Source organism: Sycon ciliatum, chromosome 12, assembly GCF_964019385.1.
Source record: "Sycon ciliatum chromosome 12, ocSycCili1.1, whole genome shotgun sequence".
In the NCBI taxonomy this organism is placed as follows: Eukaryota; Metazoa; Porifera; class Calcarea; order Leucosolenida; family Sycettidae; genus Sycon; species Sycon ciliatum.
Window position 1 is genome coordinate 2,865,787 of NC_088654.1, and position 25,757 is coordinate 2,891,543.

The 25,757-nt window shown below is 46.4% G+C and overlaps 1 protein-coding gene and 1 long non-coding RNA gene across 2 annotated transcripts in view; both read right to left on the reverse strand.

Moving 5' to 3' along the window:
* LOC135828718 (uncharacterized) overlaps nucleotides 1-25,757 on the reverse strand; it is a 46,241-nt gene that overhangs the window by 14,448 nt on the left and 6,036 nt on the right. The window contains exons 6-8 of the mRNA XM_065341142.1: nucleotides 21,293-21,586; nucleotides 13,333-13,506; nucleotides 10,469-10,642 (exon numbers count right to left, since the gene is read on the reverse strand). Of these exons, the coding sequence (XP_065197214.1) occupies nucleotides 10,469-10,642; nucleotides 13,333-13,506; nucleotides 21,293-21,586 (642 nt within the window). The remainder of the gene's footprint in view (nucleotides 1-10,468; nucleotides 10,643-13,332; nucleotides 13,507-21,292; nucleotides 21,587-25,757) is intronic.
* On the reverse strand, nucleotides 17,333-18,235 carry LOC135828433 (uncharacterized). Its single transcript, XR_010555665.1, has 2 exons — nucleotides 17,978-18,235; nucleotides 17,333-17,650 (listed from the first exon to the last, which is right to left on the reverse strand). It is a non-coding gene; the product is annotated as an uncharacterized LOC135828433 (long non-coding RNA).

A 25,757-nucleotide genomic window follows, 5' to 3' on the forward strand; every position in this document is an offset into this window, starting at 1 on the left:
AAGGCCAGCTACTTCTCACGCTCGGTCTCTCCTCTCTTCCTTTTCCGTGGATTTGACTTCAACTACTCACCATGTTTCCACCCGATCCGTAGCCTCTCTTCAGGATCGGTTTGCTCTGCCAGGAGCTGGTGCAGCACTAAAACTAAACGTTCTCAGGCGTCGAAAGTATCACTTTGCACTGGATTCTGCTTCCACTGTGGGAATGTGCAGACTACAGTATTTCCAGAGATACAAGATTTCCCTCATTTTCATCTCCATGTACGGCATGAATCTATTTCTTTCTCAGTTCGGGTTGGGAGGGAACGTATGGAACGAGTAGCTCCGGTTCCCTCTCTTATTGTTTGGTGCTTTGTGAACCATTAATATACATTTCTTGCATTGATCAATCTTTTCATAGATCTGCAAGACATGCATTGCGCTTCTCTTTCCAAATGTATGTTGTTTTTCAGTTCTGTTATGTGAGTTGTGTTTCCAACATTTATCAACTTTGCCACACGCAGATCACTCACCACGGACAACAGAAGTCAAGTCACATCAAGGTACCCGTGATTTTTGGTCATAGAACTCATTTCACGAGCAATGGTTTGACATTTCTTATCCCATGTTTGTAATAAAATATTGCACAAGGTCGATGATATGAATGATAAAATTTATAGGATTCCAGCTGTTAGTAAAGAGAAGCTTGCGCAGGAGCCTGTGTCATGTACAAGTACATGTAGTCACAATGCCAGCATGCGGCATGGAACACAACAAGGTAACATTCCACCAAGCAAAATTTCCGTGTGTGCGTGGTGTCCGAGTTGGGTTGGGGAAATGTTTTACATAATGGCGGGATCAGTGGACTTTCAAGAATGAAACTTGACCGACGAGACATGTCGGGTTGGATCGTCAAACAGGATTTTGGGACAATGAAAGGAGTAAAAGAACTGAAGCCTGATTATGATAATCAACAGCTGCATCTAATGGCACATCAGCGAGTAAAGCACGGCTATCTCCGTGACTATGGCTATCAAACAGAACAAAGCGATTACAAGCTGCAAAGCAGAGGATCAAAAAGGAGAATGGTGCAGTCACAAAAACACCATCATAAAATGCTGGATTGATCAGCCTGAGTGGAAACAGAGACATCCTCTGTCAGTGGAGTAGGGACATATTTTTCATCTGGCAGGATCAGCGGACTTTCAAGAATGAAACTTGCCCAACAGGAGATGTAGGGTTGGTATCATTAAACCGGATTTCCGGATAATGAAAGGAGAAAAAGAACTGAAGATAATCAACAGCTGCATCTAATGGCACATCAGCGAGTAAAGCACCGCTATCTCCGTGACTATGGCTATCAAACAGAACAAAACGCTTACAAGCTGCAAAGCAGAGGATCGAAAAGGAGAATGGTGTAGTCACAAAAACCCCACCATAAATACCAGAGGGATCAGCCTGAGCGAAAACAGACATATTCTCTATCAGCCCTGCAAAAGATTCTGCATTCGGCCTGACAAACACCTCCCGGGACACTTCCAAGTTCAAAGCCTCAATCTAGACAACCTCATCAGTGCTCAGCAACCTGTTTGTGTTCAGTGAGTCATACGCTGTATTGCCCTGCCGCATGGCTCTGCACATCGCATCTTTGCCAAGGTCGACTCCGCCTGTGAGCAAGACCTGCTTGACGAAAAGACAAGCAATGATCGTGCATGCATTGCTTCCATTTCGACCGTCGATGGTGTACTGCGAAAGGTCACTGGTCAGGCACAGCTCATGGTCATGAAAAGGATTTTCATCCTTGGAAGCGGAACGGGCACTGGCTACGTCTGAGGTGGAGGACATTGAGGCTTTGAGCTCGGAAGATAGCTCTGGGGTAGCATTTGGGGGCACAGATCGCTCGCGCAAATCAAGATACGGAACTGCGCGTGTTACGTAAAATGCTACTGCTGGACGCAGGATTGACTCATGCCAAAAAGAAGGCTCAAACAGCACGCGCTCTAGATGGACACTCTCACCTAGCCACACCACAAAATCACACCACTGGAGATTGCACACACCAAGCTGAGCCTGAACCTGGAAATAATATGCATGACTCGTGTCCAGGGAAGGACAGCCCTTTGACAAGGTGAGACAAAAGCCTGCCTCACCTGCTGCATCCTCCACCGACTTGCCGTGCTTAGAATGCGGACACTTGACTTCCAGCAGGCTGTAGACGGGATGAGCGGACGGATCTCGCAACATGCCATCGGGCGATGCCCCGATGTAGCGGAATTCTTGGTGTAGACAGAGACCACAATGCCTCACATCCACTGGGCATCCCTGCCTCTTCTTTAATGCAACGTAGCATTGCACAGCGTTATCCTCATTTTTTTCTCCCATGCTGTACGGCAGCAACTTGGGCCAAGGAATGACCATCGAAGATCGTGCGGAGTAGCGACTGGTGGCCAGTTCTGCATCTCACAATCCGCTTCATGCTTGATGCTGTGACTGTGCATCGGTGCAAATCTTGCCATTCAGCTGATGATGCCTGCCCACGTGTCCTTGCTTCAATGGCATGCGCCTCACGGATTGCTATTGGCCATGAGTGGTCTGCTGTGCCTTCATGGTATGCGGGCCATGGAAGACAGGGGAAATGCTGAGTGGAGCTTGTCTGAAGCCTCTTTGTTGGTGGATCCGCCGGTAGCTGTGGCTGCTGGTGCCACAAGGTAGATGCAACTGGGACCAGGCCGTACTTCGACTGTGTTGTTGGGAAGTTTGTGCGCAGCAAAGGCTTCCATGCACTGCGTGATGATGCTGCTTCGCGTAAATCTCGCACGTCATCTATAGCGCATTAAACAAGTGAAGAAAGAGGGGCAGCAGAGGCTCTCAGTGGTCGGAGAAAGTTATGATGATTGATGATGAGAGTAATTTACAGCTGAAGTCTGGGAGCACATACACCAGTGAGTAGAAGGATTTTTGGCAGTGACAACATAAGATCATAGTACCCACCATGAAGCGACTCTCAACCCGAATTTGCAAGTCTTACACAATCCTTGGTTTACAATACAACATGCAGCCATGAGCGAGGTCATAACGTGATGATACCAAGCACACCCAGACTAGAATGCCAGGCGCAAGCATGCAATGACTGTCCCTTCCCCAAATGTGATTTGAACAGTAGCCTGGGAGCAAAAGAAGAATTATTAATGTTCAGTTTCCCCCTGTCATCTCCAAAGACACTGCGACACTATGATCTGAATGCACCCAGTGATAAACTTCTCATTATCATACAGCACTTTTGTTGTTAATATGGTGCCAGGTTTATCGACAGCTCACTTGTCGTACAAATAAAAAGGAAAATTATGATTACTATGTCCCTCTCTGTGTTAACTCACCAGTAGATATATGCCGCATCTCAGGCCCACGAGCATCGTATAGGCTGCAGCGAACCGGGCGGCCTTTGCGGGATTCGGCTGCACGCGGTTTCTCTACGACAACATCCATGACCGGGCGAGACTCTATGGTTCGCTTGCGAGGACCCCAGCTCTGTGGTAGGGATGTCCTGCTCACAGCCTCGGACTCTGCTGTCGCTTGTGTGCTGTTTCGGTAAGTCTGAAGGACTAGCAGAACGGCGAGCACATGCGAACACAGTCCGTCGCAACCTCCTGCCACACACTCGCACCGCGCATATCCAACAGATGTCATTTTCTCGTCATGTTTTTTTACTATTATCTTCTGGTTGTACCGAGTTGACTTCTTCTGTGTAGCCCAGCATTTACTCATCACATAGCACTCAGTGTCTGGCGGAGTACTCCAGCATACGGCAACATTATGTACATAGCCACCGAAAAACAGTGCTTCTGCCCTGTCTAGGGGTCTTCTAACCAGCACAACATCAGGTTGCTCCGACATTTCGCTGGTCGGACAACGGGCCGCTTTTCCGGACTCCATGAGGTGGCCAAATATCGTAGATGATGTCACAACAGGGAAGGATGACGGTTCGATTGACCATGCCGCGCTTTCCGAAGGAAAGCGAACAGCCTCGTCACCCTTCCCTGCGTGTTCCGTTGTCGAAGGCTTACTGGGAGCGGCATCTTTGTTGTCCTTGTAGAAAAGAGCACTGAGAAAGAGAATACCACACAGAAAAAGAAGCCAAACACCGATATTTAGTATTTTTTACTCGAGCGATTCTTGTTTCAACTATAGTTTACTTTGCACTTACCGTTCGAGAAGAGCCGCTTTCCGTCCAGTAAGTACAGCCCCATTCTTGGTGAGAAAACGCTTTAGATCAGCAACCTTCCATGAAGGATTGGGCAAGCTGGCGTCATCATGCTCGTCACCACAGGAAGAGCTCTTGGCTTCCGGTTCCGCCATACTCGTCGCCCAACTAACCACGGCAAAAATCCATTGCCAAAAAATGCATCTTCGAAGCTTCGAGAGGTACATACATGTCATGCATTTTCCGTGCATGTAATTTTCAGTCATGATGACACACAGCTACTAGGCCTAGGGTACCGCGTCACGCGTGTACCCCTACAAGCATGCAGTATCCTGAGAGTTTGCCCCGTCTAAGGCGCGGCTCGGATCTTTGTGCAAGTCATCTATTACGAGACAAGCGGGATAGTTCCTCAACATGAAATGCTAGATCAAGATATAGCAGCATTGTGCACAGCACAGCCCTGAATGGACTGAATGCCCCATCGGCCTGCCCATGTGTCAAGTGGATGTTTTGCAGAGGAAGATATAATTGTATTTTAACGGGCATGGCGGCGTGGTGTGGCTGTGTGCGACGGGCTGGCAGGACAGTGATTGCCTCAGGGGCCTTTGGGTCTGCTGAGTCCGCCAGTTCGATTGGCTTTCTTTCCCCGTCACGTCCCTGTGGGACAAGTACAGTCAGCAGCGGAAGTATATATATATATATATATATATTTTTTTTTTGTGGTACATGCAATAACTAAGTGTGCGTTCTTAAATCCTCTCGGAAAAGCTGGAGACTCCAAAAAGTTCGAGAGCTGTTCTTATATCCTCTCCGACTTTTAGGAGGCTCTCCAAAGCTCTCCAAGCTCTCCAAGCTTCAGAGGTGGTTGAAACTTGGAGATTCCCGCGGTTTGGGATCAGCGCATGCGAACTACGGCTAAAAGCCACGTGTTCATCATGAGTGTACGCATTTCCCTTTTCGCATACGCACATACATTCATCACTCAAAATCGCGGCCCCTTTGGCGCTTCACTTTGCTTGACATGTGCAAAATATCTCCGAATTCTTCGAGACCCATTCTTGAGTAATCCCAGTTTCTTCGACTTCTCTTTTCTTCTTCTTCTAGAAGCTAGAGAATATAAGAACGCACCCTAACTTTTCTGGTGTTAGACTGACTGCTGTTTTTTGCCCCCTCCCCCTTTTCACACGTGCTACATGTTCCTGTCCCAGCCATGAGCGCGTGTCGTTATCACCTGACCTTTTTATCACTTTTTATCACTTTTGTCACTAGGGTATGCCACGTTTCTTTGCCGAATGAGCGCAATTGCGTAGCCGTGTAAAGATCAGTATACTCTTTAAGTTATTATGCTTTCATTCAACATCATGCCTCCACGCATGAGCTCAGGAGGAGCGAAACAGCTGTCTAGAGGGTCATTGTCAATACCAATTTATACACCGGAATTGTCCTCGCTGTGGTGATGGTGATGTGAGTGCAGAGTTTGGATCGGCCAAGAGCGCAAAGTGGTGGTGTGGTGTATTGGATTCCATAATGGCCAGGTCGTCGCTACTTCTTCTCAGCTTACATACTGGTGTTTTATGTACTCAAAGGGTGACACCATATATGAGAACCGTAATTATACAATGGCGACAACAGCAGAATTTTCGCCCGATCATGCGCTCACAGTTCTGTATGGTGGTGAGTGAGTTGACGGAGTAAATGCCCCAGGGGCGTCTTGCGTACTTGCAGTACTGTGTTGGAGCGCAAAAGTCTGAACTGTCTCCCCGTTTTTTTCAGTATGCTTCATTGTGGTATCTCAGAGTGCTAGAATCTGTTGCGTAAGTATCGATGATGCCCGCAGTACACTAATGGCATGTAGGAGTGTCATTTTGCACCATGTGTAATCACTTAGCCCGTCTTAGCCCGTCTCTTATCTCCAAGCGCGGGATTACAATTCTTCGCTTCATTCTATGTATAAATATGTCACTTCAAATTAATGCTAGCCATTATTTATTCTCAACCTCCACTGATCAGACCTTAGTGATCCAAACAACGCTGCCTGGAAGAAATTATATCTGTCAGTATATACAACTTGGAGTCATGTTGCTGATGTCATTGTCGGCCAGAGAGCGCATGTGGATGAGGTAGAATTGCTTCATCAATGTTCATACTAGCGTTTAAACTGATTATACACTCCTCAGTGCGAAGTTGTGTTTGAATTGGCCGTGACCACGATGTGTCTCCCCATTTTCTCCTTCATCCTTTCCTTTGTCTTTTTGCTAAAAGCTTTCTTCTCGCCGTGACCACGATTTTTCTTCTTCTTCTTCTTCTTCTCCATTATTCTTTTTCTTTCCTTCCTTTCTCTTCTTCCTTTGCTGAGAACCTTCTGTTCCCATTATTTTCTTTTCATCTCTGTCCCCATTCCTGGGTTAATTGGCCTTCATTCGCTTCCTTGTCATTGGACATGTTCAGTCCGTTCGGTTTGCGAATTTAAATAAACACAACCAATGGACGTTCATACCGAAAGCCGATTTTCAACGCTGTTTCGACCACTAAGGTTTCATCAGTGAATATGATTTAGCTCTATCCACACCGAGGCGGATGGTTACAAATGGAATGGCGATGTGGTCTATTTGAAGCACGTCCGATTGTAATTTGTAATTTTTCACAACCAATGAAATTAACACACATGCACCCAAACCAGTCAGTTGGTTGGTGGTGGTGGTTGTGTTTATTTGAATTCGCAAACCGAACGGATTGAACATGTCCAATGACAAGGAAGCGAATAAAGTCCAAGTAACCCAGGAATGGGGACACAGATGAAAAGAAAATATGGGAACAGAAGGCTCTCAGCAAAGGAAGAAGAGAAAGGAAGGAAAGAAAAAGAATAATGGAGAAGAAGAAGAAAAATCGTGGCCACGGCGAGAAGAAGCTTTAAGCAAAGGGAGAAAGGAAAGGATGAAGGAGAAAATGGGGAGACACATCGTGGTCACGGCCAAAGCCGGAGTAGTGGCAGGACACAGTAGACATAACAACACCAGGAACAAGCGCGCATGAAGCACGGGCCATGCCGGCCCAGAAGCGGGAGACACCGACAGGAAGAGAGAAGAGAAGAGAAGATAGAGAAATCGAAGCATTGCACATCTACATGTACGCCCACACATCCACACATCCACACATCCACACACCCACACACACCCACACACACACCCACACACACCCACCCCCCCCCCCCACACACACACACACATACATGTACATACCCACACCTACACACCAATACACACAGACACATACCCCACACACACGCACATGCGCGTGCACACACACACACAAACACACACACACACACACACACATGTACATTGACAGCCACACATACAATTGCTTTGCAATGTTATCAGTTCATAGATTAAACGGGACTGCGGCAGCACGGAACTGACGAGGAACATCGATGGAGCGAATACTGCTAGGCAGGTTGTTCTAGCATAGCGCACCCTGGAAGGCGAATGTCCCCTTTCCAAAGTTGCTGCGGGCGGGTGGCAGGCAGAGACCCATGCTGGAGTCAAGGCGCGTGGACCGGCCACAAGCTGGCAGCAAGAGAACCTGAAGCTCAGGACTTGCTTGGCCGTAACGGCAGCGCCATGCAAGGAATGCCAGCTTCTGCTTGTACACTTCGGTTACCCGATACAGTGAGAGGCGCTCCAGTAGGTCATGTGCGGATGTCCATGGCGGGCGTCCGAACACTACACGGGCACCAGGGTTTTGCAGAACCTGTAGTCGATGACAGTGCCTGGCTGCCAGAGATGTCGAAAATGCATTTGATCCATATAGAAGATTGGGCATTATGATGGACTGGAAATAAGTTATCCGACCCTGTGTGCTGAGGCAACGCCGCATCCTCCACAGGACTCCGATCTTTCGTGATACACGGTTTGCACAGCGGGTTACGTGGTCATCCCAAGACATGTTGCTATCAAATGTTACGCCAAGGTACCTGGCAGACTCCACAAGAGGCAGCAGGGTCCCGTTACAGTTCACCGAGAGTGGAGTATGCTTCTCAGGTAGGTTCCCAGAAATGGAGATCACCTGGCTTTTGGAAGCATTCAGGATCAAGCCACGGTCGTTTAGCCAGTTAGCACTAGCTGAAGCTGACGCAGACAGAATTGCAGACACTTCAGACTTAGTCGGTTTGCTGCAAGTGAGACCAATGTCATCTGCAAACTGCAAAGACAAAGCTTGTCCAGCAACATAGGGTATTTCCCGAGTGTATACGTTGAACAAAATTGGGCCGAGCACAGATCCCTGTGGCACTCCGCAGGTGCAGAGAGTGATAGTGCTGCGTGATGGTCCAATACACACACGCTGGGTCCGTTCGGAGAGGTAAGAAATGAACCACCGCAGGGCTGTGGCCGTAACACCAACATTGAAGAGGTCGAGAATTAGTTGGTGGTGCCTAACTTTTTCGAAAGCTTTGGACATGTCCAGTAAGCAGACACCTGTGTACATTCGTTTGTCCCGGGCAGTAAGGATACGGTTGGTGATGAGAGCTAGTGCATCCTCAGTGGAATGGCCGCTGCGAAATGCAAACTGAGTGGAGGGAAGTGACTCCGTGATGTTCATGACTGATACAAGTTCCTTCTGCACCAGCTTCTCTAATAGTTTGGACAGGATTGGGAGAAGGGAAATGGGACGGAAGTGAGTGGGAACTGCTGGGTCACCAGCTTTATATAGCGGTGATACGTGTGCAAGCTTGAAGGCAGAGGGTACTGTACCACGGGATAGTGAGGCATTGAAGAGAGCAGCAACAGACGGAGCAATGATATCAGCACAGCACTTCAGAAGTACTCCTGGGATGCTGTCACTGCCTGTGGCCTTGGCTGCATTGATGCCTCTCAGGAGACGATAAACAGAGTTGGTTCGGACATACTGGAAAGCTGATAAGGCTGTGGGGCATGATGGACCCTGTGGCATGGTGAGCACAGGGGGTCTATCATTATCAGTCACAACTTAACTGAAGGCTGTGGCGACATCCTCCACATTTCACGTTGGCTCAATACGTTGGCGAGTTCGAGATGTTACAGTGTTGATGATATGCCACAGTTTGCGTTGATTGCGACTATGTTCAGCACATTGGATTTGGAAATACTCATTGAGTTTCCTAAGATAGGTATTTCTGGCAGCCGTACGGGCACGCCTGAATGCCGAGTAGAGATGGGTGCTGTCCTTGTTCTGAAGCCACTGGCGATGTAGCCTTTTCTTGCAACACTGGAGTTGGTACAATTCCCTGTCAGACCACGGGGGATATGAGCTCGCCTTCCTGCTGGTGGATTTGAGAGGGGCATGTCTGTCAAGAACACGCATGAATTTAGTGTGCCAAGTGCTTCACATCTCATCAGTGGAGGAAGTCGATTGGAACACGCTCAGGTTGGCATTGGCAACCTCATCCCGAAATTCTGGAAGGTTTATGGTGCGCATGTTGCGGGTTAAACTGGTTCCCCGGCGTTGCGAGGAGTGTTGATGCTTAGCGGACGGTAGCGCGAGGTCCAGTCTAGCATGTACGGCCGAGTGATCACTCAGAGTACAGGGTACGACATTGCAGGAGACTGTAGCAGGGTTACTGGTGAGGATCAGGTCCAGTGTTGTGCCGACGGGACATCTTGGGGTTATTCGGGTTGGGACAGAAACTAAATTTTTCAAACCGAAAGAGTGAATTGCATCATTGAAACGGTGGAGCTGAGGTGTTACAGCTGAGCTAACATTAATGTTGAAGTCACCAAGCAGGGTGACAGATGGTGATACCACTGCAGCCTGGTGAAGAGCCTGCTCAAATCTGTCCCAATAATGAATTGATTCAGCAGGGGGGCGATACATACACCCAAAAAAGTGCCGCTGTTTGGATTGGTGCAGACTGATCCACACGGCTTCAATATAGTCCACCTTCAAATCTGGCTGTACGGTGACAGGAAGTGTAGCCCTGTAATACAGGCACACACCTCCACCAGGACAGTTGCTGCGGAAAGTCCGGCGCTTACTCCATTGTGCATGATCGCGCCCCATTTTCCCACTCTGAAAGGCATTATATCCAAAATGGCGCTAACCGTCGCAAACCCCCATAATAGCAAACCATTCAGAGATCTGCCCTGTAATGTATTCTTTCTTGGCACTTCTCAAATCTCATTTGATTGGAATTTCCCATTTGCTTGGAGCTCCGTTCACAAGGCCATAGCATAAAATTCCTCTTACTAAATCTTGAAGCTCAAATCAATTGTCACCACTATACAATCTTAATCAGAAACACACAGGATATCTTACCGCATTTGCCCATCACAGTCACCGTGCCAAAATTGCCGCAAGTCGCCTTAGGTGTTTGTGTGGCTGTATAGCCATCGTTACAAACTCCCCTCAGTTCGTTGTTTCCAAATGCGGAATTGAATGCATCTCCGTTAAAAATTCCGTTTGGTATACTTGGTTTTTGACATATCTTGGCTACCAGCAACACAGTTCAGAGGCAACATATAGAGAATATGTGGGTGGGTTGTTTGGTTGGTTTATATGCTACTTCCCAGTACAATTCAAAACCTGCGCTCAGAACTACTTGAAAGTACAGCCACTTTTGCAAACAGTGGGGTTGATGGGAGAAAGGTGTGCGATACACAACATCCCTGTGTCTTAGTACGGAGGCTTTACCCAACTACAGCAGGTAGATATAGTGAGGTGGTCCAAGACCATGATTGAGAAATAGAGGGTATCAGGTTCAAGTCCTGCTTGGAAGCAGAAGGGCTTTTTTCCAGCCGTGCTGCGACCCAGACTTAATTGAGAGCTTGTTGCCTGGAATGAGGGAAGCAGTGATGCAGTGCATGGGATTTTCGTCATGGAAAGTTGAATGATTCAGGCAAACGGTTCACTTTGCTCAGGAACACTGACCTCGTATCAATATTGCTGCCTCGCTAAAAACTGACGGAGACGTTGTGAAGGTTTATCAACTGATCAAGGAAATGTTTTTCAAAACTGAATAACGAAAAAGCACCACTTTATCTCCATGGATTTCTGTGTATTTCCAAGTGAAACGTGCCATGCATGTGTAATGCACATTCTTTCCCCTTGCTCGACTGGGCAAACCTTGCTCACACCTAAACACCCACTCACTCTTAAACCGGATTTGCTAATCTATCATACCCCAGAGGTATTTGTTTTTACGGGACAAGCGGGACAGTTCCTCAACATCAGGGGTGTAAGTTGGCACTGGGATCCCAAGTTCGAGTACTCTGATTTTCTCCAATCGAATATTCGAGCATTCGAGTATTTTTCATCTCCTAAAAATTGCACACCAAGGGCTTTATAATAACATCATATTACCCTGATTGAACCGAGTAGCAGTCATTTTTCTCGGGTATATTGGTTGTGGGTCATTTGGGCTCTCTCTACTAATGAACAAATGTTCGCCACACAGTCTGCACATCACCATCTGCCTACTCCTGCCCTGAAACTGCAGATTTCTGTAGTAAATGCATGTACCATGTATGAACGAGTACTCTGATTTATTCCGAGTACGATTATTTGAAAAAACCGAGCGAGTACTCGAGTACTCAGTATAATTGTTTCACCCCTACTCAACATCAAGTGCTAGATCAAAATATAGCAGCATTGGCGGCTGACTGAAGCTGAAGGCGCAAGCAACATCAGTGTATGTGTTGAACAGGTATGGCAGCCTGGTGTGGCTGTGTGTGATGGGCTGGCAGGACAGTGATTGCCTCAGGGGCCGCTGGGTCTGCTGGGTCCTTCAGGTCGCTTTGTTGTTCTTTCCCCATCACATCACTGTGGGACAAGTACAGTCAGCCGCAGTGTCTTTTTTTTTTTTTTTGTGGCACATGGAATAACTAACTTTTCTGGTGTTAGACTGACTGCTGTTTTTTGCGCCGCCCCCTCCCCCCCCCTTTTCAAACGTGCTACATGTTCCTGTCCCAGCCATGAGCGCGTGTCGTTATCACCAGACCTTTTTATCACTTTTTATCACTTTTGTCACTAGGGTATGCCACGTTTCTTTGCCGATTGAGCGCAATTGCGTAGCCGTGTAAAGATCAGTCTACTCTTATTATGCTTTCATTCAACATCATGACTCCACTCATGAGCTCAGGAGGAGCGAAACAGCTGTCTAGCTGTCTTAATATCAATCTATCCACCGGAATTGTCCTCGCTGTGGTGATGGTGATGTGAGTGCAGAGTTTGGATCGGCCAAGAGCGCAATGTGGTGGTGTGGTGTATTGGATTCCATAATGGCCGGGTCGTCGCTACTTCTTCTCAGTTTACATACTGGTGTTTTATGTACTCAAAGGGTGACACCATATACTGAGAACCATAAATATGCAATGGAGACAACAGCAGAATCTTCGCCTGATCATGCGATGACAGTTCTGTATGGTGGTGAGTGAGTTGACAGAGTAAATGCCCTAGGGGCGTCTTGCGTACTTGCAGTACTGTGTTGGAGCGCAAATGTCTGAACTGTCGCCCCGTTTTCTTCCGTATGCTACATTGTTGTATCTCAGAGTGCTAGAATCTGTTGCGTGAGTATCGATGATGCTCGCAGTACACTAATGGCATGTAGGAGTGTCATTTTGCACCATGTGTAAGCACTTAGCCCGTCTTGTATCTCCAAGCGCGGGATCACAATTCTTCGCTACATTCTATCTATAAATATGTGAGTTCTAATTAATGCTAGCCATTCTTTATTCTCAACCTCCACTGATCAGACCTTAGTGATCCAAACAACGCTGCCTGGAGGTAATTATATCTGTCAGTATATACAACCTGTAGTCATGTTGCTGATGTCATTGTCGGCCAGAGAGCGCATATGGAGGAGGTGGAATTGCTTCATCAATGTTCATACTAGCGAAGTCTAGTTTGATTGGACGTTCATACCGAAAGCCGATTTTCAACGCTGTATCGACCACTAAGGTCTCATCAGTGAATATGATTTAGCTCTATCCACACCGAGGCGGATGGTTACAAATGGAATGCCGATGTGGTCTATTTGAAGCACATCCGATTGAAATTTGTATTTTTTCACAACCAATGAATTAACACACATGCACCCAAACCAGTCAGTTGCTGGGAACAAGCTCACGGGATACTGTTGTAACACCGATTTTGCAATCTGAAAACCACACAAGAAAGCTTACCGCATGTGGCTAGTGGGGTAGTAGTGGAAGGTGCTGTGATGCAAGTCACCTTCGGGTTACCTTGAACCTCGTATCCCTGTTCACATGTCAAAGTCAGCGTATCAAGATATTCTTGTTGAAGGAATACACCGTTGCTGTAAGACCCATAAGCTGGATCCTTAGGCCGTTGACAAACTAGCAACAGAGTTTAAAAGGGCAAAAAGAGGCTTGATGAGTGTTTCAAGTATTTCCTGTTTGTTCTGGTTATGTTGGGTCGGGTATTGTTGCTTCCATGTACAGATAAGAATACTGCGTGATGGTGTGAACGTATCATGCCAAAATGTACTTTTCTTGGCATCATGTCAAAAACTCGCCAAGAGTAAGAAGCAAGTTTTGAAGCTCTCAGTGTCGTGACTACTCCCCCCCCCCCCCTCCTGGCATATATCAATTGATATTCTTACTAGTATTTACCTGCCTATCATGGATAACTCCGCACCGCCAGGCAGCTCAAAGCGTCAGCCTCCAGAGCCACTGTGGAGGCTGAATTGTGGAGGCTGAAGGTCAATACTGTGATGTTTGTCGACGGCCTCACAGGCCAGCAAATCGTGGAAAATGCGGACACCCTCATAAACCAGGGGTAAGATGACGTCACCTCCGGGCAGATTACTGGGTCTACCTGCAAGGAAAACTTGTTTAGACAGATCACTAACAAAACCATTGTTGAACTTCGTCTCTTTCTTGGCAAATCCCGCATTGCTGTCCGCCATTGTTTCGCTTCCTCACTGCAACTGCACATCTTGGACATCCCGATTTGGATCTCTGATCTCCGATGCCGCCGTCATTCATGCACTCACGAAATACGGTGCCGTACCCGCACAAAGTCGGGTACATTTGTCGGAACAGGCGTACGCTTCATAAAGCCTAGTTCACATTCGACGCAACGCCGACAGTACGGGACGTAAGGGCTTGTCGGGAGGGCTGGGGTGAGCTGTAAAATCCCGTACGATTAGTACGACACGACATGCAGCAGCCGTTGCGACGTTCACCGTCGAACGGCGCGAGTCATAAGACATGGTCCGTGACGGGGTGACTTTTGGACCTAATTTCTCCTTGAAAGAAGCGGAATCAAGTTCACAATACCAGTTTTTCGTGAAGACCAAAAAATTAGCCCTGAAAGTTGTGGCATTCAAATAATAGCCCCAGGAAATGATAGAATAGTTCGTCTGTCACGCTTCTGAACTATCCCTAAATACAATAAGTGACATGAGATCTTATGTTGCTAAAATTCAACTGAAGTCGTGCTAGCCATTCTGTGAGTTATCATGGGAAGCGCAGTGTTCGAAATACTAACAATTTCCAAGTACGAATCGGGAGCAGTCGGCGCACGACGCCGTCTCCTGTTCACACTCGAATTGCAGCCGTTTTGTACGCTTGCGTCCCCGTCTACGCCCGTCTACGGTATGAAAAGTTGGATCGATCCAACTCTTCCCGTCGCTTCCCGATCTGTACGGTAGTACGGTTGCGTTCCCGTTCCTGGTGTTCACATTGGACGCCGTCAGACCGTCCCGTCGCTTCCCGTCGATCCTTACGTCGCGTCCCGTCGCGCCCCGTCGAATGTGAACTAGGCTTAACTGTTCGCCTGAACAACGGCTGTATGCAGGTGCCAACTTTCGTACAGAAAACCGAAGGCAATACCAGGGCTGCCACTTGCTCCGATTTTTCGGAAACGTCAGATTTTTGATCGCCTGTCGGACAAGCCGACAGATGTTGTTCCCAAAGAGGGACAACCGATTTTGTTGGCCATTCGGCGCTACCAGGTCGCGTTCGGCCAGTCATTGTACATGTACATGTATATGTATATGTACATGTAGCTGTAAAATGCACGCCTGCTTGCATGTGTGTCGACAATTAAAAATGTGTTCTGAGGCCCCAACTGCAAGCCATTTTCCTAAAAATAATTCAACGGGGGACACCCCCGGACCCAAGTCAGATTTTTGGCCCTCCAAGTGTGGCAGGAAAAGGCACCAACTTGCCGCCCTTGCAACTCATAAAATTACCTCGCCAGCACTTGCCTTAAGACTCAGTGAATGAGGCTCACCTATAGTCAGTTTCAAAAAGATCACCTTGGAGTTTGCCGTCTTACCGTATGAGCGCTCAAGCGCTGCCTGGAAACACTCACTATGAACTCGAAGAAATATTCCGCGCGAAAGAATGAAAAATGACAACTCACTTTACGTCGGCTGGTTTACAACAAATGAGTTCTGGTTGGTTCTAGAAATTTCTGGAACCAACCAAAAACATGAGTACAAACCTACAACTTTCACCTAGTTCAACCCTATGGTTCATTTACTTTTGTACAGCTTTACAACTTTTCACCTAGCTATTTCCTAAGCTTCACGTCACCCATGCGTATTAGCCACATTTGCGCCAAGACAATTATTTTACTGCATTGCTACACGCCCAGCTACTGGTGCATAGCGCAACATGACTAGCAACCTTCTCCACTTTACACTACTAGTATGCCAATCCATGCCTACCGTGTATATAAGCTAGTGTTTTCTACCTCATTCTTCATCCTCTGATGAAGCATTATAATTGCAGAAACCGGTCAGGTTTCCATTAAAATGTAAATGTATGAATTATAACTAAAATTACTGTGCTCTTGTTGTGTCGGGAGTTCAATACATCTTCCCAAGACTCAGTGAATGAGGCTCACCTATAGTCAGTTTCAACAAGATCAACAGGGAGTTTGCCGTCTTACCGTATGAGCGCTCAAGCGCTGCCTGGAAAAACTCACTGTGAACTCGAAGAAATATTCCGCGCGAAAGAATGAAAAATGACAACTCACTGACGTCGGCTACTACTACTCGTACATGTTCTTCCTCGTATCGATATGGAGCAGGGAGTCGTCAAATACCGGGAGTGGAAACGCCGTTAATCTTGATTATCCATGCTTGCCTCGCGCAAAATTTTTGCAGTGCCTTGAGTACCTCAGCGTCGTCAAATGCAATTTAGAGTAGCCTTGAGTATTTTTTGGGAGAAAGCGTCCATCAGAACGTGTATACAGAGATATTTGCAGTGGTCTGCTCGTTTACTAGTAGGAGGACACCTAATTTATCGGTAGGCGTTATCGCAGTGTTGCGATGTATGACTGGAGGCCCGATTCACGCGCGGATAGTGACGTGACTTTTGATGTAATTTATCGAGGAAAATAGCTCAGCCTCAGTAATCAAAGCCACTTGGTTCGACCCACGAAAAAACTTCTCGTAACCATTGTCCTTTGCATATAGGTGCTACCTGTGAATTTTCTCGGTGTAAGATGATATGCCACTGACTTTTTGAGGAACCCTTTGTTTCTAAAACATTATTGTTTTTTAATGACGACCACATTATTATAAAGTCAAGGAATTTCTCTTATTTTCTTCTTCAGTGTAAGAGAACATCACCGCTTTCAGTATGTCTCATGTCAAGAGGAAGCATGACAACGTATATTCACCACCAACACTGAGAATCCAATTACAGATTTGGCCGATTGTGGCGAGTATCACAGAATTGACAATACACAGTGAATTAAACTGTTCTAAATCCCTCTCTCTCTTTCTGTCTCGCTTCTCTTTGCCAACTTTGGGTGTTAGCAGTTACGCATGCGTACATGCACGCACCAATATACGGGTGCGCACGCACTCATTGGCATGCACAAACTGCACATGCACACACACGGCATGCACGAACTGCGCATGCACGCACATTCACACACATACACACACACTGGAATGCATGCATGCATGCACACACACATACACACACACCTGGTCCTGGTAAACACTGCCATTACGGTCACCTGTCCCCTTGCGGGACCGACAACATGGAAGCGACGGCAGAAAGTCGGCAGTCTGCCAAGAGATTAGGGACCATATTCAATCGGCACGACGAGAGAGCCATCTTTGGCAGCACACACACACACATACACATACTGACATGCCCACACTGTGCATGCACACACACGGTGGATGCTCATGTGTCTCAGATTCAATTATCTTTTCAAAGTTTGGTAGATTCGGAGACATGTTGGCCAGAATTTCATGGCCGAAAGTCGCCAACACCGGCTTGAGGCTAGTTAACTCAGGCTTTCTGCTAGCTTCCAGTTCTCTTCTCACCGCAACAACACACCAACCACCATGGTATCTTTTAGGTGTCTCTGCAGTGCAGTTGACTATGGCGGTGGGCTGGGGTGCTGCTGCTGTTGCTGCTGCGGATGATGCTGGCATGACGGACGGCTTTCTTGCCACTACTGTACCGCAAATTAAACTTGAAAACACAGCTGATGTGGTCTCCAGGTCTGGACAAAACGCACACGGAAAACAGCGCAGTATTTCTATATTAAAATTGTCACAAGTATTCATCCAGGTAGAGAATGCCATGTGTATCCTGATTCCTGACCATCACATAGTTTCTTAAATCTACCATTGCATTTCTTTTTACGAGTTTCACATAAAATGTTATGCACGATCATTGGGCAAGTAAAAGAGAAGCTTCCCTGGGTCTGTACTTGACTGCAGGTTGATAAATCGAATGCTCTGTACATGCAGCATGCATGTGTAACAAACCAAAACAAAGCTATTCAGTGATAGAAGTATTCACTCGATAAAGCTTGGTTTTTACTCACCTCTCGCCCAAGTTCCTAAAAAATCAGCCGTAAAATGGCTACCGATATCTCCCTGTCCAGCATGACCATGCACTGCCGACGAATCCACGACGAAGAGTGATAATACTACAAAAGGGAAGCGGAAATCTGACGAGAAGGTTTATGTATGGAGACGTCTAAACTGCTCCGCTTGCAGGAAGAACCAAAATAAATTTTGACATTTTGAAAATCCCGCGGAATTGGTGAATGTGGCACAAAAAAGATTATTTGAAAAAAATCGGCGTGCTCCATGTCCAGCGCGAGGCGAGCATGGATCACGCTCGCGCATCTCGTTTCCACTCCCGGTATTTGACGACTCCCTGATATGGAGTCAGAGAGGAGCTGGTCGAGGACGTGTCAAAAGTGTGATAAATTGACGAGCGGGATGCGTCCCAATTCGTTTTGTGACCAAATAGATTCTTTGAGCTGCCGCGGATGCAATTTACTCTCACGATGTGACGAAAACGGCATCGACACAGACTCATTCCCAAAGCCTTGATGTTGCAAACCTATCCGTGTGACTTCGACGACATTTTGAGAAAAGCAGACGCCTGTGAAAGCTGATAGAAATCGATCGATCGATGTTCGGGTGTATTCAACAACACGTAGCTACAGCGCAATGACTTCCGTGTTCACTCAAGCGGTTTCAGTGTTGTGTGTATTCACAACTTCACATGGCGTGAGCCAGTCAAGTGCCAGTCGGTTCGGCAGGAAACGCAAGCTCCAACAACAAGTCGTTTGGGGCAGCCACCTTCTTTGTCTTGTACAAGCGTGATCACCAAAACAATGAAGAAAAATGTTTTACTTTGTTGGGATTTGAACTCACAACTACTTCATGGGCAGCAGACAGCATTCATAACCAAAAGGCCAAAAAGGAAGGGATAAATCGGAGGTTTTGATCACAAATCGATACTGGCTTCCAGAGTAAATTAAAAAACATTGGAAAAGGCCAGAAACCTGGCCGAAATTTTAACTCCTTAACGGTTGGTCCAATTGTTCCGAAATCTTCACAGAACAATTTGCCATGCCCTAACAAGCCATTGTATGTACTTTTTTGTCCAAATTTCCCTTATCGTCAAACTTGATTGCTAATCTTTTTGAAACAGACTGTGGGGACAGTAGGCGCCAACTTTTAGCGAAATCGGAAATTTGGCCATGTCGGGTGGTATTGGGTCGTTACCGTCAAGTTATAATTGGCTCTATAATATATACGCACATGATTTTTCGGTGTTCCGCCTATGTCATACGGCGTGGAACCACCGATTCAAGCGGGATTCACAGAAGCTTTTTTTGCGATGCGACACGCGATGCGAACTCGCGAAATACCATTCACAGAAGAAGTCAGTGATGCGACAACATCTTGCTGATTTGGCTACATCATCATGATACCATGAAGCTCACAGAGGACAGGTCAAAGTAGCTGCTCAAAATAAGCTCCAAGTCTTGAGGGATACTCTCGTGCAAAGGACTTTCAGGAAACTAGCCTAAAAGACTGGTGCAAGGCATTAGGACTTAAGTGCAGTATGCACAGGTGCTACAAAAAGCGGATGCTATCACTGTGCAGCATGTATAAGCACCAGCGGTTCACTTGGGTGAGGATCAGCAAATACGACAAGTGCAAGTTGCGATTTGAAAAAGGACACCGCTGATGTGTCGGTGCCTTTTTGTCTCAAACAAAGGCGTTATTTTTACAGACACGCACAGCCTTTGAGAGAGATTCGAGATGGGGAGAAGTGGAACAAGAAACGTGCAGCAACTGTGGAGATCGAACGTTTGAGCTGTTCCTCCAGGAGCGACAGTGGCGAAGAAGATATTATGTAACTTGCTTGAATCTTCGGCTGAGTTGCTTCCTGACATGTAAATGATCATGCGCATTTGAGTTCTTCCTGAGACAAGTCTGAAGATAAGCCCCAATTGTGCCTGCGCGGATCAAGTAGGTAACTTGGATTGGTGTGGGAACATAGATGGTCTGGTCCTTGGACATTGGCCATGATTAAAACATCGACAACTAAATCGGCGAATAAGTTCCAATCAAGGATAAACGGAGCAAACGGTTAAGCGAAATCCGAAATTTGGCAATGTCCGGTGATTTCGGTTATTACAGGCATTGACTACGACACCTGCAGAGAGCATCTTGTTTCATCCTTTGAGGACCCATCAGCATAGGACAGAGAAAATCAAAATGAATGTAATGAACAAGTTATATTCGCTCAACTCAACCCTTTACGAGCAGCTAATTTTTGTATATGATTTCCATCTAGGGGTGAAACGATTAGTTCGAATATTCGAGTATTCGTTCGAAAATTTCAAACGAGCGAGTATTCGAAATTTTGCACTCGATCGTTTTTTTTTTTTTTTTTTTTTTTTTTTTAGTATTGGCATTCTATTTTTCAAAAATTTCTGTTGTACGTACCGTTTATCGACTGGTATGCGCATATGCATGCGTTATGCATGCGTTTGAGTCAGTATTTTATGACTTGGACGATGCAATCACCACCGCAAGTAAAGTTAGTTTGTTATGAGATATTGAAAACTGGTGAAAATCGATACTCTACACTCTGTACAAGACGTTGGCGACTTTTTGTTCTATTTTCACAGATAATTTCTTCCGAATTGGTCGAGAACTCACAAATCTAGCGCTTTTGAATTTTGATAAAATACTCGAAATAATCGGATACTCGATCGAATATTATGAATGAGTGATCGGTTGGTCAAAATAGATACTCGTTTCACCCCTATTTCCATCACATTTGAAACGATGCCAATATGTCGCGACGAAGGCACATTTTGTATCCACAAGTTGCCTGGTACATGTACTCCTTCTTGACCTTAGAAAAATTATGTTCACGAGCCACACACATACGCTGATTAATTGGCACTTATACACGGAAAACATGGAAATTGTACACATGCAGACCGTCAAAGTTCCGACATGGGGACGATGCTGCCAAATGGGCCAAGCGCTGTGCCACTGTGCAAGTCGGTGACTATTGCGAATATCTGTAGTTGTGCAGCGTGAAACAAATATTGGATAGTAGGTACGCATTTCATTTTTCTCGTATGGTGACATAAATGGCTGTATCGCGCGAAATAATAGCTTGCACAAGCATCTTGCCAAAGGTCGAACCCAGATCAGGTATTACCCCCCTTACGGTAATACCGTTACAACATAACAATTTATGCTAATCGTGTGAAATGACTCTGAAATCTGCAGCCTGCTGACCCATGTGGACCCATCAGCACAGCACAAAGAAACTCCAAAAAAATGTGCATGTTATAATTATTGAATCGACTTACTCCTCCTCTGAACGCAGGCTACATTAAATTTGTTCGTAGGCTTTTGAGAAGTAAGCACATCAACTCCATTAGAGGCAAACGGCTTCCCACCAGCTGGTCTAGTAGTCCAGAAATATAGGTCTCCTTCGGTTTTATGTAACTGGGAAGAAAGGTCCTTCATGCAGGGTTCCTCGTTGACGGTAGGTAAACTGGCGCCTCTATCAGTGCAAAACTTATTGGCACTATCGTACCCCAGTAAATCCCGCGTGTGCATAAAAAGCACTCTGTTGGCATCACAAACATAGTGAGATTCACCTGCAAAGAAACCAAAAAATGGACGTGTACCCATAGGTCAGTCGCCATTGAGAAAAAAACTCAAGACTTATACAAAGGGAAACATATTTGCATACGAAGAGACGAAGGGAGTTGTCTCAAAGAACCACACTAAGAATGACTCTTAAAATATGCAGTTAGTTCCTTCTGGCTTTTAGCTCTTGTTGCCCTTGTTGTCAAATTTGTAGGACTACTGGTTTCAACCCATTATCACTTAAATCAGTAATTCTAAGTGTGGTACTTTGAGACTAAACTTGACCCAACTCACTTGAAGACACTAGAAACTCCTTGGACAAGAAGGACATCCACTCGATCGATAAAGAATCTTTTCGAGCCAGCTCAAACTTTGACGTCACATTTTGATGACTCTTAAGCCTAGTTCACATTCGACGGGGTGCGACGGGACGCGACGAAAGGATCGACGGGAAGCGCAGGACGGTCTGACGGCGTCTAATGTGAACACCAGGAACGGGAACGCAACCGTACTACCCTAAAGAACGGGAAGCGACGGGAAGAGTTGGATCGATCCAACTTTTCATACCGTAGACGGGGACGCAAGCGTACAAAACGGCTGCAATTCGAGTGTGAACAGGAGACGGCGTCGTGCGCCGACTACTCCCGATTCGTACTTGAATATTTTTAGCATTTCGAACACTGCGCTTCCCATGATAACTCACAGAATGGCAAGCACGACTTGAGTTGAATTTTAGCAACATAAAATCTCATGTCCCTTATTGTATTTAGGGATAGTTCAGAAGCGTGACAGACGAACTATTCTATCATTTCCTGGGGCTATTATTTGAATGCCACAACTTTCAGGGCTAATTTTTTGATCTTTATGAAAAACTGGTATTGTGAACTTGATTCTGCTTCTTTCAATGAGAAATAATTGAAAAGAAGTCTCGAAAAACTAGAAATTAGGTCCGAAAGTCACCCCGTCACGGACCGTGCCTTATGACTGCACTTGCTTGGTTTGCAAGCTACCTGACCAGACGCGTCCAGCGAGTAAGAGTAGGACAAGAGCTAGGTGGGGGCCCGCCCTTGCACAAGAGGCGTCCCACAAGGCTCCGTGCCCGGCCCACTGCTATTTTGCATTTACACCCGTGATGCACCACAGTGCTTCCAACATGCATTGAATCAACTTTATGCCGATGATATCACACTCTATATCAGGCACAAGTCCATCCAGATCATCACAACCCAGCTGAGTGCTGACCTTGCCGCTCGGGATTGCTACCTAGATCAGAAGGGACTGGTGTTAAACCCGTCCAAGACTCAGTTTGTCCTGCTCAGGCGACCGGGCAAGGAGCTGCCACCTGGCACCGCAGTAAACTGCCGGGGCACTTCCATAGCCCCATCTGCTTACGCTCGGTACTTAGGAATACTGGTTGACGAACATCTGTCTTTCTCAACCCAAGTGGATGCAGTATGTGCAACTGTCAATAGGAAGGTCGGAGCATTTGTCCATGCAAAGCAGAATATCAGCATTTTTGGCAAACTACTTTTCTATTTATCGATCATTCAGTCCACATTTGAGTTTGGCAGCACTGCATATATTCATTGCTTATCACAAACCCTGTATGACAAGCTTCTTACTGCCAGCCGCGTAGCATTAAAGAGAATATTTTCGTTGGATAGAATGACTCCCACCACTCTTCTATACAGTCATACTAACTTGTACGCCCTTGAGAAACGCCTCAACTTCAAAACCTATGTATTTGTTTACCGCTGCCTGAATGGACTTGCTAGTCCTCTTCTGCGAGACCGCTTTACCTTGCGCGCCCATGGTGCTCGCACTGCAGCCACCACCCGTGGCCAAGTCTCTGCTGCTCTTGTTCTGCCCCCCGCTAAAACCCGATATGGCTTTAGTGCAATTTCTTATTTGGGCGCTGCCAGGTGGAATACACTTCCACCGGCTTGCCGCATGTCTAGTTCACCAGCTGAATTTCGCTCATCCATCAAATTATACCTAGGGTTCCCTGTAAAAAGGCGCTGACGCCTGTTGGGAATTCCCTAGTAAAAGAAGAATAAATAATAGTGACTCGCGCCGTTCGACGTTGAACGTCGCAAGGACTGCTGCATGTCGTGTCGTACGTATCGTACAGGATTTTACAGCTCACCCCAGCCCTTCCGACAAGCCCTTACGTCCCGTACCGTCGGCGTTGCGTCGAATGTGAACTAGGCTTTAATAATATGGAACTGTGTATATTACCTTCTTATCTGGCTTTTAGCCCTTGTTGCCAAATTTATAGGAAGTAAATGTCTATAACGATCAATAATCCCCGGACATGGCCAACTTACCAATTACCGAGTTGGCTCCTTTTATACCTGAGGGGACCTTGTTTGCCCACTATGACAGTTTGGTCCAGAAACTCTTGTAATGTTGCTTGGATACTGGGATACGAAGCGTCACTTGCTCAACAACAGCCCATCATGACGACAAAGAAGAACGTTTCCACAACAACAAATCAGCAAAGGCTGCAACAGTAGTACAAGAAGGCCCAGATTGTGCCAGAACGATCTCTTGTCCTGGGCAGATAGTGCATGCGAGTTTCACATGCGTCCCACGCTTCCATCCAAAAATTCAAAATTCTTCTCAGGTTGCCATGAGCCCATGTACGTCTGGTGCATGCGCGGATATAACATACTTGTATATATCGTGCATCTTTTAGGTACCTACTTGTAGGGCTGTGGCTGTCCCCCGAAGAGAACTTTTTTTATTTTTCGATTCTTGGTTTTCCAACTGCAATGCATATCTGATATCCTCAAGCGCCCGACTGCTACATCATGATTTTCCATTAGTGCGACGAGGCATCGATGCACATGTGAAACTCGAGTGCACTGGCTGCCTTGTACAAGAGAAATTTTGGGCCATCTTGCGCTACTGTTGCAGCCCTTGCTGTATATTTGTTTGCAGTTGAGCAGTTCTTCTTTCTCGTCATGTTGGGCTGTTGTTCAGCAAACGACGGCTTCATTTGAGTTTCTGTGAGGGCAGAGATCATTCCCATCATGTCTTAGTGCTGGTAGTGTAGCGAAAAGGTATATGGAGGCGCTCCGTGTTTGCTATCCTGCCCCGAAGTTGGATTCGGCTAGTGCATGGACGCGCTCAACTGTAACTGTGTTTACGGTTCGAGATGGGGCTGGTACATAAAGGCAAGAGTACATAAACCAGAGTGTTCAACTGTGCATATCAGATCTGAAACAGCGCAGTTCGTGCACTACGTTACCCTGATGAGGTCAGCCAAGCCGCCGCGACTTGCGTACAGCTCAAATTTTCATGTTTCATAGCCCGGAAATGAAAAGTTTGCTTGATTTTAGACGTCCTGTTGCAGGAGTTCGGTGTTTTGTGTGACTGTGTGCGCTGCGTACATCCACCGACAAGTAAAATCACCAGGCTATCCGTATCAAAAAACCGAAATCAGGACAAACTCAGTGACCTGCACCACCGCGGCTGGTTACGCAACTTTTCACCGTACCTGTGGCTTACCATGCCGTCAGAAATGACTTAGTGCACGAATTACGCTCCCACAGGAACAATCCCGAGTTGCACACTCTGGTTTATGTACTCTTGATAAAGGTTTAAGTGCAGTATGCACAGGTGCTACAACAAGCGGATGCTATCACTGTGCTGCATGTACAAGCACCAGCGGCTCACTTGGGTGAGGATCAGCAAATACGACAAGTGCAAGAGGCGATTAGAAAATAGGACACCGCTGATGTGGCGTTTCCTTTTTGTCTCAAACAAAGGCATTATTTTTACAGGCACGCACTGCCTTTGAGAGAGATTCGAGATGGGGAGAAGTGGAACAAGAACCGTGCAACAGCTGTGCAGATAGAACGTTTGAGCTGTTCCTCCAGGAACGACAGTGGCGAGGAAGATATGTAACTTGCTTGAATCTTCGGCTGAGTTGCATTCTGACATGTAAATGATCATGCACCCTTTATGGGTAGCTAATTTTTGTATGTTATTTCCATCACATTTGAAACGATGTCAATATGTCGCGACGAAAGCACATTTTGTATCCACAAGTTGCCTGGTACATGTACTACTTCTTGACCTTAGAAAAATTATGTTCACGAGCAACACACTTACGCTGCTTTATTGGCACCTATACAAAGAAAACATGGAAATTGTACACATCCAGATCGTCAA